The following is a 19,919-nucleotide window of genomic DNA, read 5'->3' as shown; positions in this document are numbered from 1 at the left end:
TGGCTGAACAATCTCTTTAACCGAATCTCTAAAATGGTGTGAACTAGGGAAAATCACTACAAGGAAGAAAGCCAAGAGGGTAGAAACAAAGAAAGAATCTACTGTAGATCCATGTGATCATCCTCAGGATGGCTTCAGGCCCAGGGCCGAAAAAAAAATGCACATGAGAGATGCCACTAGTTTTCACTCTTTGAGTAAAGGATTGAGAAAGAAAGAGGGAATAAGAATGAAAAAGGAATTGAGAGATCGAGTGTGAGGGCCCACATGTGGAAGTCATTATTTGGACCAAGGCTCTAAAACACAACATTTCGTCTGAAAAAAACTAAAGAGAAGAAAAAGAGCTCCCCCTCTCCACCTCTCTCCTCCCTCTGTCTGTACAGGAGGGGCTGGGGTCTCAGGAAACGGCTTGGGTTACATTGCAAATAACGGAACGGAGATGTGGGAAAGAAAGAGAGGAACAAGGGATGAAAGTGTGGGGGGAAACACTCTAAAAAGAGTAAAAACTAAAACCAGAAAGGGGAAGAGAGAAGCCATATGAAGCTGCTATCAGTGATTGAGTCTGACGGAGTGACTGTGTAGGAATTCTTTTGGAAATTCAAGCATTTTCTGCAAATCAGCTTGGCCATCTAACAATGTTCAAAAACCTGTGCTTTCTAACTTAAAGGAATAGTTAACTTAAAGAAAATCTGCCATCATCTATTCACCTTCATGTGATTACAATGCCAAAACTTGACAGTAACTGTTTCCATACATAGTTGCAGATTTAACTTGCATGTGCGCTAAATTGGAATACTGCATAAAACATTTGCAAATAATGCCATCCAGCAAGTTGAAGAGAACAAAATCATCACTTCAGTACACTGCAGTAGGAGAAGCCACTGTGGGTCTTTTTTTATATATAATAAATTACTTGGGCCGCAGAGCACGCAGATGAGACGCAATAAACACAGTCATGTCATCTTGCTTTCAGAGGCACATGCTGTTTGGGAATGCAGTCGTGTTCTGAGACAGTTTTGGGAGGTACGGAACCACTTTGATGATAGACTTTGGCTAAGGCATTTTATAATGACTAAAACAACATTTCAGATGCTATGCAATGAGATCGGTCCGCTGGTTAGTCAGTTCTGCCGTCCCATCGCGCAAAGACACTTTTTTTTGATGCACATCAAGGAATTTATTTGGTAAATGTGTTTCCATCACAGTTTATGCACATGTATTCTTATCTTATAAAAATGTATCTGCCTCAGTTGAGCACATTGGTTTTTATGCGCATTTTTAGAAATCTTGGCATTGCCATCCATTGTTTAAAAAAAAATTATATACACTGTAAAAAAATCCCCGTAAAATTTACAGTAAAAAAACGGCAGCTGTGGTAGCCAGAACTTTACCGTAAAAAATATGGTTGCAACATTTTAGGTTTTACAGATTTAGGTTAAATTTACAGTAAATAACCGTATTTCATTAACTGAAATAATGTTAAGTTACCAACCTATTGAAATACTAATATCTGTTTTATACCTTTGATATATATACTGACAACCACCAATCCTAGTGGTGATGAGTGTTACATGTCTAGTCTGTTTTTCTTGTCGTGAGTTTTGATATACACACTAGTTTGTAACAATGAGAGTCACATGATGAATCAAAGCTCATCACAAGCAGCTTTTAGAGGACGATACTCATATATAGAAGGTGCACAGTGTCACACAAACACTCACGGTAACACACATGGAATTTTAAAAATGCAATAAACATTAATTGAACAACATTAAATGTAACATAAAGCCCTAATGTACATAACTGATTAGAAAAAACTAAGAAGAAACATATTTCAATAAAAATACATCAAATGTATTTTTCACTTCCAAAAACTAAATTTAACAGTATATTACTGTTAAATTTATATTAAAATGCAAGGTTCTATTACAGTTATTGACCGTATATAGTACGAAAACTTTCTGTTAACTAGTTAACTGTTTCTAACCGTGGCATTTTTATAGTCTTTTACCGTTGAAATCAAGATAATTTTTTTTACAGTGTACCACAATGCGCATAAATATAGATGGATGGAAACAGCTATTGTTGAAGAATTATTACAAAGCTCTTACCATTCAACAACAGTTCATAGTGAGCAGGAACTGACTAAAGTTTCATAAAAGTGGCCAATACTTCTCGTGTGCTACATTTTAAGTGTTTCTGAAGCCATATGATAACTTTGTGTAACAGACTGAAATTTAAGTCATACACTACCATTTGGGGTCCGATTTTTTTCATGGAAATGTATACTTTTAATCAGCATGGATTAATTAAATTGATCAAAGGTGATAGTAAAAAAAAACATTTATAATGTTACAAAAGATTTCTGTTTTAAATAAAAGCTATTCTTCGAAAAAACCGAGAAAGAAATTAAATGTTTCTTGAGCAGCAAAGCATCATATTAGAATGATTTCTGAAGGATCATGTGACACTGAAGACTGGAGTAATGATGCTGAAAATTCAGCTTTGCCATCACAGGAATAAATGATGTCAGTTTTTCTCAGTCGCTTTTTCTCTCTCAAAACAATAAGTTCAGATCTCTGAACAGTTCGTTTCTTCTTCACATCAGATTTGAATTTCTTATTGATTCAAGCAAATTGCATGTGTTTGGCATATGTGTGCAAAAGAGTATGTACAATTGTCTACAATTTGCACAATAACTAAATACACATGGCTTTGTTGATCAAAACAGATGAGTTGATTCTCAGTGAAATTGTCCAACTCTTCACAACTTCTAAATATTCTATTCATCGTGCGAGCCTTCACATGCAAAATGATCCATTTAATTATCAAAATCTGTCGGACATGCATGTATATTCCATAAATACCCATGATATTTTGGCAAAAAAATTGGCAAATGGCTTGCCATTGTAATGAAATAGGTATCACAATCTTACCAATCAAATTGTGAAGAATACAATAGGCTATATGGAGTTTACCCAGCACAAACAGAGAGGAACATCACAATCCTAAACAGCAGCAGCAACAGCAGTACTGTATATATACATTTGTATTCATATTTTACAAATGTATTCATTTATTTTTGTAGAAATGTTCTAACACGTAAACTGGAAATTCACAGTTGCTTCCCATGGAAGAGCAATAGGAAGATATAAAAGAGTGTGAGGTGGTGTTAGGGGAAGACAAGTGTGTAAAAATAAACAAGCAACTGTGAATTTTCAGTTTACATGTAAAACATTTCTACAAAAATGTACCATATAAATACAAATGTACTACATTCGCACGTGTAGTTGTGTATTACAGTATTGACTTTTCCTCTCAGTGAAGAGCATTCAGCTAAACATTCTTGTACAGTGTAAAAATCAGATAACTGTGTCAACTAAAAAGTAGAAAACATGAAATTTGTATATAACAAATATTTCCATGGTGAAAAACATCTAAACACTTTGACCAGTGTGGCTCACACGATGACAAAAACACTTTTTATTTTGGGGGCACTGGCCAATTTACTGAAACAACTAGGTTTTGAAGCATGGATAAAATGTTTTGGGTGAGTAACTACATTTTGCAGATATGCAATAGAGTTCTGATGTTCAAGGAAACAGTTGTGACAATTGCCCTTAAAGTTTAGAGAATGTTATGACGGTTTCGCAAAATGTGCAAAAGCGATTGAGAAAAACATATTCAATTAGAATTGTAATAAAATTAAATTGTAATAATATTTCACAATATTCCTTTTTGGTGCTTGACAGCCCCTGGTCATTTCACACTGTCATTGTTGGACAAGAGTTGTGAAACAATTATTCAAAAAACAACAGCATACGGTTTGTAACAACATTTGGGTGAGCAAACAATGACAGAATTTTTACTTTTCGGGGATCTATTCCTTTAAACTATCTCTCCTTGTCCTCCTTGACTCTCTGCACCCCTCCTGTTCTGCTCCCCTCGAAAACTTTCTCTTTTTTTCATTCCAGAGGGGCCCACTTCCTGCCTGAGTTTTTAGAGGTTAAAAAAAAAGTTAGAAATGACAGGCTGGCGTTAAGAATACAACATCTGGTACCGCTTTAGTGAGAGAGAGAGCGAGAGAGAGGGAGTGAGTGAGAAAGAGAGAGAGATGAGGCAGGGAAGTCCGGAGGATGGCTGGGAGTACCGAGAGAGAACGGAGGGAGAAAGACAGGAGTGGATAGGAGCGAGGACCAAAAGACTGAAAGAAAGAGAGGAATTGAGAAACAACGGACCACTCCAAAAAGTTTATTCCCCAAGGGTCCCATCAACCCTTATATGGCCAGTGGGGTCCCTCCCTCTCCTCTCTCTCTTTCTCTGTCTCTCTCTCCTTCCTTCTCTGACTCCTCATTCCCTCTTTTTTGCTATGCCTTCAATGAACGTCCTGCCAGATAGCCGGCCGCGGGAGCGATGTGCCACGTCAAGGCTGGATACCGCAAACCAACGCGGGACGAGGACGGGGACGAGATGGAACTGAGGAAGTCGAGAACGGGTAAACGGACGTCTGGAGCTTCTCTCTCCGTCCTCTTCGTCGGCGTCATCCAGAGTGAGAATAAGATAGCAATGGAGACTATTTCTGTCGTGTTTATTTTGCATCTTCTACCGCCTCCTGTGAAGGTCGGGGCCAGCAGGGTTGGACTGAGTGATTGAAGTAGATAAAGAAAAAGAGGTGAAAAGAGAGAGAGAGAATGAGAGAGTGAGAGAGAGGGCTGGAACTATCTCCTGCTCCGTCATCCCAGTGTTCAGACTACCTGTTCAGGATCATACTGGTGTACAGTAGTCTGCACATTGGTTAGACTGTGCATGGACTCACGTCGCTGGGGAACCGACGCCAACTCTCAAACGCAAGCAAAAACACACACAAACTCAACAACTGCAGGTGAAAAGTCAGACTCTGCTATGTTTGTTTGTTTTTTCTACACCAGTGTTGGTTATACTGCATGTCTCTGTGGACTCAAAGTTGCCGTTAATGACACGGACAAGAAGTTTCTCGATGAATGAGAGCTTGAATTTAGGTGATTGCCCACCAAAAAGGAGGCATGTACATCACATCAGCCACATTACATGTAGCTAAACCTGGCATGCGAATAATATTACCGTTCTAGTAGTCATTCCCGTCGTTTATGTGTAAACATGTGTCTACTCAGGCCGAGCTGTGCATGCATATGGCTTATATAAAAGCTCCGGGTGTCCGGCTAGTTTTCCATCTTGAGAAGGCCATTCTGAAGGTTTCGAGTAGCAATTTGTCCAGATATCTGCATAATTGACGCATGTGTGCAAGCTAACTCGCACGCCGTAAGACTCTGAGAAGAGGTGAAAAGACAGTGATTATGCAGAATGCTAACAGAAGTGGAGGGGAGTACAAGTCATCTGTTTTCCTTCATGCAGCTCGGCTCAAAAAGAGAGAGAGGAAAGACTGCTGGAATGCATGTCTGTTTAGTGTTGGGCGCTGATTAACCCAAACCAGCAGTCTCGGGCCATAAACGCCATCAGAACCGGGAGAGATTTAGAGAAAAGAAGGGAACATCTGATGCCAGTTTGTATTGGAGAACAATTGAAGTTTTTAAGGGTAAAGAAGTGATCCGGTTAAATGTAAGAATGTGTGTATGAGCACAGAAAGTGTGAGAATTGCAATGTGATCTGCTGCAATGGGTGAGGGGCTGTATCTCTTCCTCTCTCTCTTCTCTCTCTTCTCTCTCTCTCTCTCTCTTTCGGCAGGCTCTAGGAGGCTGGATGGTGTTTGGACAAAGTCTTACAATTTTCCACCCAGGAATGTGTATGGCCCCAGTGAGACTGCCAACCACAGAGACAGAATGAAATAAAGAGAAATGAAAGAAAATAGACAGGAAAAGAGATGGACAGATTGAAAACGGTGTGATATGAAGTCAAATATTCAATTTGAATATATTTGAATATACTCCAGGAAAACATTAGAGGGATCATGCACACTCTCATATTCAAAAGAAATTACTGCAATAATGGATTCAGCAGAACTTAAGGAAATGTGAACTTCTTAAATTCACTAATATTTTAAAACCTGTGTAAAATTCAATGTTAATTTGAAAGGAAACCAATCATTTTAACAATATACGTGTTCAGATCGGAATATTTTGAGCCTAACGGAGTGTGACTTTCAGAAAAATATACCCATGTTCATGCAAATTCCTCTGTTTGAAGTGCCGCACGGTTTTGAGTTTCAGTATTCATTAAAATTTGTGTTTGCTTATGTAGTCGTATGCATTCGGCAGTTGGGACGACCGGTGAGTGTTAGTGTGTCTGCGTCTGTGTGTGTTTAAGATTCTGTGTATATCAATAACCATGTGTGTCTGAGTGTGTGTGTGTGTGTATGTGTGTGTGTGTTTGTGTGTTAGTTTGACTTGGGGGGCTTCCAGCTATGTCAGGGTGATCCAGACCAAATGCCTTAATTCCCAATGGACAGAGAGATGGTGGGGGTATAAGAGGAAAAGGGAGCAAGTAAAATAGAAGCTAAGAAGGAAAAAGACATGAGGAAAGAAGGATTCAACGAAACGAGAAACGAGGGAACGATAAGAGAATTTCATAATCTAGTAATAATTTTTACTGCATTTAAATTGCTACCTTGTTTAAGAGTATTGTGAGTTTTCAGTGTCATTTTTAATTTTTGTATTAGACAATTTTTGATTTATCTCAGAAAAAAATTATAAATGGCATAAGAGAAGAATGAAAATGTATGTTAAATGCAATGATGTTTACAAGTCATGTAGAAGCCCTTTATGTTTGTATTCTAGTGATATATTATCTTTGTTCTCTCTCTTGCCCTTTTGCTTCCGGCTTCCGGTCAGAAGAAGCAGGCTGTGCTGCCAATGACTGAGAGCGTTGTCTGTCTGCCTGTCTACACTTGCTGTGCAGAACTTCCTGCACCTGTACAGCAGGCACAGACAGGCAGACAGATGGCAGCCCGCCTGACAGGCCACACAGTGTGACTGACACAGAGACCAGCCAATCAGTTCCACCACAACCTGGCAGGGAACTTTAAGCAGACCACTGAAAACTGTATTTTACCATGATCATCATAAAGTCATTAAATGAATGAAAGATCACATGTATATCTCTAATGAAGTTACTCGCCTCATCATCTTTAAACCAGGACAGACTTTCTGCAGTAAGCACGAACCAGTACTCCTTGGCTCCTCCTTTGATCAGGCTGATGTTGTAGATGGTTAACCAGCCCTTGCGAATCACCTGAGGGGCAAAAGTCAAAGGTGAAAAAGTCTGGGTTCATGGTTCATTAAAAAACAGACAGAGGCTGAGATTCTCTGGTCCTTTAAGAAACAAAAAGGTCAATGTGAACTTTAAGAACACGTCAAATCTGTGTAGGGTGAGTGTGTGGATTGGATTGGATTGGATTGTATGGATTGGATGGATGGATGGATGGATGGATGGATGGATGGATGGATGAATGGATAAATAGGATAATACTACCCTGAAAAGGAAATCTATATAATACAATATAATAAAAGCTAGTGGGCAGAGGATGACAGAGAAAAAACTAAGGGATGAGAGGGTGGAGGTGAAGAAAGAAAAGGAAACAGAAGGTCGGCATGGCAAAGGGAGAAAGGGGAAAGGTCCAAAACATCCCGTAGGAAATATGAGTCATTTTCTGGCATATTTAGGCTGATCATGACTTTCAAAACACAGTTTTATCCTGTGCGTCATCCATTCAGTTCAGTACCTTTATGAACAGTTGTCATTTGGAAGTAGTAAGAACTATTATTATCAATTATTATTATCAAATGTATTGATTTCACCTTAAAAAGTAAAAAAAGAAGAAAAAAACTGAGCTGAAGAGATAAAATGCAGCAAAAAAGGACGCCATGATGCATGTATGATGATTTCTTCCTCATAAAAATGGTTATCAGTAGATACAATATTCCAATAACATAGACAATAACAAATCTTGTACAGAAGCACTACTTCCCCTACAATTTCAATCAAGCCTCCAAAAAACAACAACAAAAAATACAATAAAACACAAAAACATTCTCTTTATTTTGTGACTGCACCAACTTCAAGTTTGCAGCATGCACCATTTTTTTCAATTTCAGAAATTGCAAACACACACACAGGCCAAATGGACCGAGATCAAAGAGGAGTTTGAGATTCCAACCTGTTTTTAACATTAGCGCCCGCATACATACGAGCCCGTTTACTCGTGTACAGGGCTGCAAACTGCAAGGAGGTTCATTCACAGATAAGAAAATAATTAAAGAACAGAATTACCTATAAGAACAGAATTAAAGTACAGTGATTCAGAGACATTAAAATGATGAATATGAGGGTAAATGAAGCAGGTAATTAATAGTATAAGGTTTTAGACTGTTACTTTACAAGACACTGCTGGGCAAATCAGGATTCAGAATAAGAGTCATGTTTTGGACTGTTGTGTCTCTACACTGATTAAAGAGTCTTTAGGGAAGTGTAGTGCATGAAAAACACACTGTACAACAACATTCAGGGAGTGTTTTAGCAGGAGTCGTAAAAATCTGAATTTCTGAGTCCCAGAATGTCTTTGATTTATGTGACGGCAGCACCAGACAAAGGGTGGAAAAGAAAGTAAAGAGGAAGACACGGTTTTGCTGTGTCCAGAGGCATACAGGCGTTCTGACATACATAGACACAAACACAAAACTATGTGACGCTGGTAGACAGTAGGTAAGGCTTACAGACACTGGACTCGTACAATTTGACTGGGTGGAGGAGGGGCGGCACCCTAAAACATCAGCAGAGAGGAGAGAATAAAACCATTAAGGTGGCACCAGTGAGCACGGGCATCTCTCCTGGCACGCTGGCACTCCACATTGATTCATTAAAAATAACATACCATATTCTAAGCAATGGAAGGTTTAGTAAAGATTAGACATGTACAGCAAAAAGCAACCATGCAGCACAGTGAGCGCTCAATGAATGTGTAACACCGAAGAAGAGATATGAGATCTTAAAAAAAATTACAGTAATGCTTCAGGTTCAATATTAGTCCAGCTCTATTATCACAAAAAATGTATTTGACATCCTCAGTCTCTAAAAACAGAGGAAAAACTATGTTTGCAGTCGTGCACACAAAATGACCAATGGAGTACTTTGAAAGGGTTGTGTGATCAAAATAAAGTATACCTGGGCCTTAAGGTTGTCAAAATCATTCTTTTAGTGGTGGTTGTGTTAATCTTATCACACTAATCTCATGTGTCAAATTGTGGCTGTATTTTTTTAACATTATATTTTAACATTTATTCCAGTTGCTGTAAGTGCATTATAGTACAGTGCATACCATAAAATATATGTATTTTTAAATATGGTAAAAACACTTTACAAAAAGGGTGCAGTAAAATGCATTAATTCATGCACAGATAATCTTGAGTTAATGAATAACTAAATCATTCAATAATTATTACCGCATCTGCAACTAATAAAGGGTCTAACTGATTTATAGATTAAGTCATATATGAATTGCTAATGTGACATCATGGAGTAATTCCCTATCAACATCATCATTAACCAATACTGTTAATTACCATACCATGGATTTCAATTTCCAGTCATCTGTTTTAATGACTCATTAGCAGAGATATCAATGATTAAAGATTCAAACGTATTACTCTCTTAAAAAAAATTCAAATTATTGAACCTGGAAAATTCCTTTAAAATGTTTATCAAAGATGGGAAAGAGCAACGTACATTGGAATGGACTGAAATGTTTGTCCTTAGCATCATGTGATCAAGTTTTGGTGCAGAGAACAGAGCTCAGCCGTGGGGTAGAAGGGAAGCAAAAATGGTATTCAAGATCTCCTCTGGGAAATTTTTAGCATATAAACCATTTAAAACAGACCTACCATTAAAAACATCGTATTTAATGCCCGGTACAGTACTATAATTAAAACTGCAATAGTACTGTGACAAGCAGGGCGGGCGAGAGCCGTAAGAGAACAGAGGAGCTCGGATGCATAAAAGGAGGAGCGACGACAGTGAAGGACGAGAGAGTCCTCATTTTATGCATCTGAGCTCCTCCGTAAGAGATATGAGACCGGTGTGACGCGCAGGTGACGCTCATTTGCAATCACGCCACCGGCCTCGAGCAGTTCTCTCATGACTCTCGCCCGCTCTGGTTGTCACAAGGACAAACAGAGGCACAAGGGCTCTAAAGGTGCAGTCAAATTTCAAGGCAAAAATCCAATCTATTCAATAGGAATCTACATGATCAGAAATTTCACGCAAGGGAAATATTTCCCCATGCAGATTTTGTAATTGAGTTCTTCTTGTGACCAACAGAAAGCTGCTTGGTTGGAAAGTAACTACTGTGTGAGCTTTTCTTGCATATCATGTATTTAAAGATATGCAATACATTAGTGAGCCTCTCACAAACTGCTCAGTCAAATGGAGTAAAAGAATGAGAAATATACTTCCAACACCAAGGCCACAAAAAAGAGGGCAGCCATTGTTGAGCTGTACTTGGCTCATAGATTTTAATAATTGTTTAAGAATCAATTTCTTTTGAAACAATAGGGGGCAAAAACAGCCATCAGAGAGGCAGAACCTGATTTCACTAAGTGCAACATATTCCTGGATCAACATCTTCAACCAATCAGATTTCAGGGACAATTTTACAGTTTGTGTCAAGTTTTGGCTTACAGTCAGGGTTTGGTGCTTCTACATCAGAGTTATTCACCAATGATTTCTCTCAAATATTATGGATAACTTATGGGCAGGGTTAGGTTTAGGGGTAGGGATATGGATATGGTTAGGACTAAATTTTCAGACAGGAATGTTGTTCAAGGATCAACAAAATACGTTGACCCAGGAACATGTCTAACTCTGTAAAATCAGGACGAGAGTCAGAGAGCGAGAGAGAGAAAAAAAGAATATTCATTTGCAGCACAACATTTGTAGTGAATTACACAAATGTTAGACATACACATAAGCCAAATATTACTGATGTAAGACAGATGGACAAGAGAGCAACAGAGCTTGAGCAGAAAAGAGATTTCCTTCCATTAAAGACTCAGCAGGATTGTCCAAACCCTGCTTGCTGATGATTTCTGATATGGTTCATACAGTATCAAGAGTTTTTCATAAAACACTTTGACTCACCTGGTTCCCTGCTGAAGGCTTCTTACATGTTTGATTGGTGTTCTGTTGAGCGCTGAAAGGAAATGTGTAAGAGGATGGAAATCTCTCATGTCGTGTTTTATTTCTATTTATTTCTTATTGTCATTTGTCGTTAAAACCTTACTTTGCGAATCCGATAAAATCTTCATGGTTTGTGTTGATGTAAGAGAGCTGAATCTCTAATGAGAGTAAAACCTGTTCAGTGAACAAACATGTGCAAAACAAGATACAACATAAAACAATAATTTGTAATCAAAATGCTCATAATGATAATTTCATCTATAACTAAACAGTCCATAATAGAGATTCATTTGATTGGTTGTGTCCAGGTATCAGTCTGACCTGGTCTTTGGTTTGACTCTCTCGTTCTCGAATGTGTGTGGTCACTATCCTCTCAGTCTCTTCCCGTAGTTTTGGAAAGGTCTCTAACTGAGGACAGAAAAAACAAACAAACAAAAATCAAGCTAGAATTAAAAAAAAAAATCTAAACCCATTAACACCACCCTCTTTACTGGTTTAATTAAAGTTCCTCATCTTATTGTCCTTTGTGAAAAAGGAATGTTTTATTGAATGTGCACTTGCAGTGTGCTTCAAAATTCAAAACTACAATATACAATATGGCCCCGTCCACACAAAGCCAGAGCTTTCCCTATCCAATCTTTTTTTCCCACTCGTTTCAAGAAATATCTGCATACAAACGAGAGCACTGAAACCGACTCAAAATGATGTAGTATACATGCCAGGCCAGTATGTGGCACTTTAATTCTAGAAATACACTAAAAACGGAGAATAAGTGTTGTGGCTAGAAGGGGTACAGCAATGGTAGGAAGTGAGGCAAAATCTCACAATAAAATAACAATAAATAAATGTGCTACTTACCAGATTGTGTTTTATTAAGGCCTACACCTACCCCCAACCCCAACCCTAAACCTACCCTTACAATAATGCAAATATAGTCATTAAATGACACAATATTGATGTGCGCATACCCAGTGCCCGTAGTTGTATCCCTTTCTAGTCTTTCCCGTGCGGGACATGGTGTGATGACATCACCGTTTCACAAAATATATGGATTGGCTGTACACACGAAAACACAAGGGTGTCGTTTTCAGATTTATCCACTCAAAAAATGTCGGTTTCATGCTCCCAAAATGGCGGATCCGTGTGGGTGAAACGCTGATACGGTATTGACGGGGCCTACATTGCCAAAAGTTTTGGGACAACCCCCCAAATCATTGAATTCAGGTGTTCCAATTGACCTTTTGGTTAGTTACTGTTGCTAACTCGGACAAACAAACGGAGTTGCTATATCTTACAATGTACAGCTGTCAGTGTGAAAACCTTATCCCAAGATGTTTTTGGACACAGAATGTAGCGTATACCCCGTCCGAATGATGGCCAAACTTTACAGATGGTTTATGAAGTTTATTACATCGTTTTTCACTCAAAAAATCATCGTAAGAGCTGAACAAACAAAGCATAATCGCGCATAAACGTCTCATTCACAAACTCTCTCTCTCTAGCCCTCTCTCCGTGGCATTACCATTAACATACACAGCAAATTACACAAAAACACTCACAGTAAACAAACATATACACAGACCTTATGCCTTTTCGGGGGTGCAGTTAACTGGTGAACTTTGTATCTGCAAAACAACTCCGATAAACTGCGTGCGAGCTCTCCCTTTCACTACCCGGAGACTATAATACCCATCAAAATAGGAGTCCTCCTTATAAGACAGATAATGCAGACCTTAAACATATCTAAACTCACAGAAATAAAATGGGAATAAAATAAATATGGTGAGAGATTAATTTGGAAGCGATGGTTTACAGATCTCAATGCAAACAGGAGCCTCTTGTTACGATCGCAGATGACAACATCCAGGATCAACACTGTTCATGTACCGCAGGGTAAGATTACATAAATTCACATTTAATCAGTTTAATATGGAGAGATGCACTGAAATGTAGACCTTCGTGTTTCTGACCTACACTGTTGCATGAGAACAGTTAGTTATAGTTAGTCGGTTTGTACGTTAGCAGGGAATTACTAACTTTAATAGTAACTTAATGAGAGTTAATGAGAGAAAATCGACCCGACCCGGCCCGACACATTAACTGAAATTATGAGCCCGAGCCTAATTTAAACCCGACCATTTTTTAATACATGGGCGTTCTGAAGAGAACAAGCCTGTAATGAGCGATGGGGACCGGTGTGACGCTCAGCTCAATAATCCACTCTATGCCAGCACGCTCCACTCACGAACCGCTCACCGGTAAAATTACGTTCACTCAAATCCCGCTCAGACATGACATTTATCTGTACTGTAGCCTACTATACTTGTTGTAGCCATTAAACAATGTATTTTGTTTCATATTTATGTTTAAATATTATAATATTATTTTTAAATTTCATCTGATTATGAAAAGTGCAAAGACGCGAGTGGGTCAGAAATTATTTTGGTGATTATAATATTTTGTTTAATATTAAGTTTTGTTTTGCAGAAAGTCTTTCTTTAAAGTGAATTTCGTATTGTATAAATTGTATCTTAATTTTAATCAAGGTTTTGCCAGCCAATTGCCTGGATTTAATAAATAAGAAGCAAATAGGCTATAGCAGACTATAATCGTGACATGAAGGCGCAGGAGCGATCACTTTCATTGCACATGAACTGGAGCGCATCTCATAAATAAAACGAAACTCAGCAGGCTACTTGCCTCACAGACATGAGAAATATGTGTATAGAATGTCCAATTTTAAACGAAACAATTCGAAAAGAAAAGAAATAGGCTAGTTAAGCAATGCGCAGTGTTCACGCAAGCAGCTAATGACTGGCGTCTCAGCGATTCTGTTCAGAATGCTGCGCTTCATCACTGCATGTGCTTTGAGTTTAACACGCATTTTTAGACTAATCCTGACTTGTGCAACTTTGTACACATTTGATTCTTAGTTTTAGTACTAGTTCTTACTTTGATAAAATAAAATAAAAATCTGATTATGGCATAGCTTTCTGCCCACCCAATTAGGCTAATAAAGTAATGATTAAAAAAACACAAATGCTTGATCAAGAGCGTAGCCCGACCCGACCCGAGGACAGTGCCGGGAAATATCGGCCTGACCTGGCCCGCGGGTCAAGTTCGGGCTCAGGCTCGGGCAGAGAATCTAAACTCTAGTTCCAATCACTTCCATGGCCACATGTGTATAAAATCAAGCACCTAGGCATGCAGACTGCTTCTACAAACATTTGTGAAAGAATGGGTCGCTCTCAGGAGCTCAGTGAATTCAAGCGTGGTACCGTGATACACTATATGCCGAAAGTTTGTATATGTGTATGTGGTTTGTGTAATATGTCTATGTACATCCATTCACTCAGTATAAGATTATGTTGTACCTTGTTGGTACATTGTTGTACTGTGTTGATGAGCTCCTGGATCACCATGTCTACACACTTGAGGCACGGTCCTTTAAGTTTCACAATCTGTTTCTTCACTATGGCTTCAAAGGCCATATCGGGTGTGAACAGTCCTGTCCTGGATCAGCAAGAGGGGAGAGAAAATGATGTATGGGGAGAAAACATAATATGAACTTGGGTTTTGAATATGAATAAAAATGAATAAAAACCGAGTGCCCTTGTAAATCAGTTAATATATGTTTGTGACACATACCTGATGCCATGGATGTTTTTAATAGCGTAACTGATCTCCCTTCGTAATTCTTTCTCATCAAACTCCATCTGATATAGTGCAACATAAACAGGACATCAGCATGAGCTCTGAATGCCATTTAAGTATTTACTGTATTAAAGATCAATTCAAATTTAACGAATTACCTTAACCAGCTCAAAGGGAAAACGTTCATGAAAGACACGGTTGATTTTGGCTCCTCCTGAAAGCTCCACTGTGTCCACCTGATCCCCAGATCCCTCAATCCGCTTCTCAAAATCCAGCCCAAAGTGCTGTATCAGCCTGGACAACAAACGAACAGTATGTGTTTGTGTGTGTGGCCTCTTCACTTCCGGTCTTACCTACAATGTGTTTGTGCTTAGGCAGTAAAAAAAAAGTCTTGTTTATTGCAATATGGAAAAGACTAGTGTGTTTGTGTCCGTGTTTGTTTGCGTTTATATGTGCATGTGTATTTATTCTCTGAATTAGAGTGAGTTTGTGTATGTGTGAACCCACTGCATTAAGGTCTTGGTCTTCCGTGAGGGGTCATCTGGGTTCAAATACTTGTACTCTTCTGCCTCTTTATCCAGTGAGAGAAGCTGAGTCTGTAGTTGACTACGTAACGCTGGTAATGTGTCACGGATGTGGTTGATAAGTTGCTAGGGAGACATGAGAGGGGTTTAGGAGTGAGAAAAGAGAAGAAATACAATTAAAGCTATCATCTGTGGGCTCTTATGTATTTCGTACATGTGATACTTCTTGTAATGTTGTGTGTAGTATCATTCTCTTGTCACCTGGTTGAGGAGCCTCTGTAAGTATGGAGTGCCCATGCAATCTGCCATGTGTCGGTATGCAGGATGTGACTTGACGAACCGTCTCTCTGCAGCCAGAGCTGCACTGATGTCCTTTTTCCCCTCTACGTCCTTCTGACTACGGTTTACCACACCAATATAACCTGTAGCCACAACAGTAGAAGGGGAACATTTCCTTTATTTCAGATTCTTTGAAAAAATATTTTTAAACAATTATGTTTTAATGAAACTAAAACATCACACTTATAATATCATGTGATGATTTTTTTCTAAAATGCTTTTGAATTTGAGAATTTGTCCCTGCACTTCTTTCAATCCTATTATACTGTGACATTTCAAACTCTCAAGGGGGCCTTAAAATGAATTAGAAATTAGACAAAACAAGCTTTGAAATATGCTAAAACAACTAAACAGTAAAGTCCCCCTCTAGTCAATAATTGTATCCATTAAAACTCTTTTTTTTTTATCGCCAAAATGGCATATTTAAATGTTTTTTCCTGTGAAGCTTTTTTTCATGCCTTAAAATAGCTTGAATGTAAGTCCATGAATATTCAAATGAGCAAGTGGAAATACTGGTTTAATTCAGCCATATAGGTTTGAAACTGATTCAGAAGAAGAAGTGGTAGATTGAATTATACAGGCTCGTCAACAAGTCGATGTATTAGAATGGTAATGCGTTTTATGTATAACTTACAACGTCGGACACATTAAGGAAATTAATATGATTAGCCTTTTGCTTGACTACGTTATCAAACAGCTAATAATGTGTTAATGTTACACAAACCTTGTTCCCATTTGCCATCTCAGTCTGCGTTCTAAAAATCAGCATCCTTAGAAACGCTTTGAACAACTTAAAACATCATTGGAGAAAAACATGAAGTTCATCATAACATCGGAATATCCATCATATACATAATTCACCTGCTGCTAAATGTACCACATTTTTTATATAGAGAAAAAAATATACCGGGATAACCTGGCTTCTCTTGAAACTCCCCTGCTTCGCAGCATAGTAATGATATGCTAAAGCCTGCACGCACATTGACATGATTGGTTATGATGGCATTTGTGACGTAGAGAACAACTGTGATTTCAAACCGTGTTGCTTCGGTTCACTGCAGTTTTATGGAGAAAACACTCTGCTATGGTGTTGACTTATGAATTTGCACATGGTTTGTCTTAAAGCATATTAAAAACACCACATAAACAATAAAAACTTGATTTTCACCTCAGATTAGATGTTAATAAGATGTTATCATAATTCACACCCTCAACAACTTTTTTCTTCTTTTAAGAACATGTTCCTGGAAAACCTGCGGTAGCTTAATTTTAAACGTGTGATTTCTAGACCTAGAAAAGCCATGTCAATTAATAAAATCTTAAAACACCATGGGCACTTTTTATAAAGATAATCTATTTTCCTAGTTTTGCCTATATATGTATAAAGTATCTCTTAATCTCTAAAATATTTTATTGGCCAGAAATTGTAAGTAATTTTTTTTTTTTATGCCCTTGTCCTTAAACCTTCTTCAGTAATTCACGAACAACTGTCATGTAAGAGTCATTTAAATTCAATGCTAAAAAGAGTGGGATGCCTGAAGGACATTCAACTCCTAAAACTTCTGGATTTCTGAAATCTAATTATTTTAATTATAATTGTTTTAGTTCTTTATTTTAAACTTTAGTAATTTTATATTTGTATTTAATTTAATGTAGTAATTGAAAAAAAAAAGTTTTGAAAATAAAATAGGACAGTGGATGTACCAAAGAAAACTTTGAATATTGTTGTTGAGGAGGACTCTGAATATTGTTGTGGACAATGAGGGGGCCTTGGAGTCAAAAAGGTTGAGAACCACTGCCAAAGCCAAAGCTCAGCTCTGTTATGGAGAAAAGAAAATCTCTAGAACTTTAGACTTGAGGTGGGAAAATGTGATTTCTTGTTCGGCAGTGTTGTGACCCAACAAGTCAGACTGTATCCAATCTGCATAAATGAATAACGAATAGGATTTCTAGAGTGTCTTAAGTTAACCCTCCTCCATGCCTGGACTTCTGTGTGTCTAATGCATTAAGGCAGCAGCAGGAAGCATGAAGACTCTGCACCTGGCCCTGTTTTAGCCACTATAGCCTTCAGCAGACTTGCTTGGCAGTGGCCCAGGTCTTAGACCAAACTGCACGGGCCTCTACTGACAGCACATTTCTACATGTGTGCTGTACCTCGGCGTAGTGGCAGTAACCTGTTCTCCAGCACGTCCCTGACATCTGTGCCCTTGTCCGTCAGATCCAGCTTAGTGATCACACCGATGGTGCGATGACCTTACAGGAAAAGAAAAACAAGAAGGAAAAACATTATGATGATGTGAGTAGGCCAAAAGGGGATATAACTGAAGACAGATATGAACCATAACTGTTCTTTCCCACTCACCCTGCGGATCCACGTCTTTGGCCAGTTTAAGAGCATCGGAGTTAGCCAGATCCATGTTAGCGGGTGTGACAGCAAGGATGAGACAATTCTCTCTACAGATGAACTGCATGATCATGTCTCTGATCTGGTATTCAATATCAGGAGGCTGATCTCCCACTGGTACTTTAGTTATGCCTGGAAGATCTATCAGAGTCAAGTTCAAAACTGCAGAAAGAAAATGAGAAAAACAAAGGCAGAGATATTTGGTCAGAGATACTTCTAGTAAAGAAAAAAAAATCTAAATGAGATCTCTCAGAGACATGAACAACATTAAAACGAGAGCAAATATACCTTTACTAGTGTTTTTTAATTAAATAAATTCATACTACTATTCAGCAAGTACACATTAAACTGTAAAAGTTTAATCAAGAAGTAAAGACATTTATAATGTAACAAAAGATTTCTATTTTTTTTTTTAAATACTCTTCTTTTGAACTTTCTATTCATCTAAGAATCCAGAAAAAAATGTATCACGGTCTCCACAAAAATATTAAGCAGCACAACTATTTTCAACAATGCTAATAATTAATTGTTTCTTGAGCTGCTGGAAATTCAGCTTTGCCATGACAGCAATACATTACATTGTAAAATATATTAAAATAGAAAACAGTTCATTCAAATCGTAATAATATTTCACAATATTATAATTGTTTGTGTTTTTGATGAAAATAAATGCAGCCTTGTTGAGCATATTTCATTCTTTCATCATATTGTTTTCTGACAGTAATACCATTTGGAGAGTAGACACGAAGGTTGATGGCAATGGAGGATATGCCCTTATTTGTTCCTGTGATTCTGTCTGTCTCTGCTTCAATCTCCCGTCGGACATCATCAAAGTCTGTAAACTTCTTTCCTTTACAGTGCAGAAACTCTGCATGCTCTGTGGTGAGGAATGGAAAGTACGAATTAGAGAAAGTAGAAGATGATAGCGCCTCAGGGAACGGACAGCTCAACAGTTTGTAATTCATGAAATTCGAAGATCTGACTGTTCTCCACTCTCCACATACTGACTGATTTTAATCTTAACACAGGAGACACTGCCCTCTAGTGCTCAGTGCACACATGCTCCATTTACCACAATATCGGCTCTTTTTTCAAAGTAGAGGTGGAAACTAAAGATTCAGACTAGGACGGATTAAAAAATTAACCTGTATAGAATATTATTACCAAAAGGAATTTGATAAATTAAAATCAAATATAGAAAGTTAATTATTGTAAATTTGTAGGTGTAATATTGAAATCCCAATTCAAGTTTATCGACATATTAAAATGTTCAAAACTATCAGAACAAATTTTAACCCCTTTTCTATGATTAGACCTTATAAACCCATTGAAGTAGGCAAATTGTCTATGTGTGCAATTTTTTTTTCATATTTATCGTATTGTGTTAGGGCTTTGGGGAAAATATCTAATTGTGCGATTATTCTGGTTTAAATTGTGATTTGCAATTTAAATGCGATTTTTTTTAATTATTTTTTTTACAAATGAAAAGTGTGTGCATATAACATTTTGTGTTTATATATTAATATGACTAATAATTATTATTATGATTATTATTATTGCTAAATAAAAATATTTAACAAAATAAGAAATATTACTATTACAATAACATTTTCATTATTAATAATAGAGTATTTAAGAATAAATATAACAATATACTACTACGACTACTACTACTACTACTAATAATAATAATAATAACAATATTTATATTTTACAGAAAACTTATTTCACAAAAAAACTACTGAGTTACCTGTTAATATGCAGACAGCCTTTGACTAAAAATCTTTAGAAAGGTCTAAGGATTTATTGTAAAAATATTATTATAAAAATCTGTGCTT

At 37.6% G+C, this 19,919-nt stretch overlaps 1 protein-coding gene across 3 annotated transcripts in view; it reads right to left on the bottom strand.

Annotated features, from left to right (window-relative positions):
• dnm3a (dynamin 3a) overlaps window positions 1–19,919 on the bottom strand; it is a 66,993-nt gene that overhangs the window by 27,466 nt on the left and 19,608 nt on the right. The window contains exons 4-16 of one of the 3 annotated variants that reach the window (XR_013817641.1): window positions 18,809–18,958; window positions 18,040–18,243; window positions 17,832–17,930; window positions 15,600–15,760; window positions 15,322–15,464; window positions 14,973–15,108; window positions 14,809–14,876; window positions 14,535–14,673; window positions 11,482–11,568; window positions 11,264–11,334; window positions 11,122–11,173; window positions 8,703–8,749; window positions 7,108–7,221 (exon numbers count right to left, since the gene is read on the bottom strand). Coding sequence is in view for 2 of the 3 variants with exons in the window: in XM_079831425.1 (XP_079687551.1) it covers window positions 7,108–7,221; window positions 8,720–8,749; window positions 11,122–11,173; window positions 11,264–11,334; window positions 11,482–11,568; window positions 14,535–14,673; window positions 14,809–14,876; window positions 14,973–15,108; window positions 15,322–15,464; window positions 15,600–15,760; window positions 17,832–17,930; window positions 18,040–18,243; window positions 18,809–18,958 (1,454 nt within the window). In the remaining variant the exon portion in view is untranslated. The remainder of the gene's footprint in view (window positions 1–7,107; window positions 7,222–8,702; window positions 8,750–11,121; window positions 11,174–11,263; window positions 11,335–11,481; window positions 11,569–14,534; window positions 14,674–14,808; window positions 14,877–14,972; window positions 15,109–15,321; window positions 15,465–15,599; window positions 15,761–17,831; window positions 17,931–18,039; window positions 18,244–18,808; window positions 18,959–19,919) is intronic. The other 2 variants (XM_079831425.1, XM_079831426.1) reach the window with 2 other exon arrangements.

Source organism: Gobio gobio, assembly GCF_949357685.1.
Source record: "Gobio gobio genome assembly, chromosome: 12".
In the NCBI taxonomy this organism is placed as follows: Eukaryota; Metazoa; Chordata; class Actinopteri; order Cypriniformes; family Gobionidae; genus Gobio; species Gobio gobio.
This window is presented reverse-complemented; position numbering and strand designations above follow the sequence as displayed.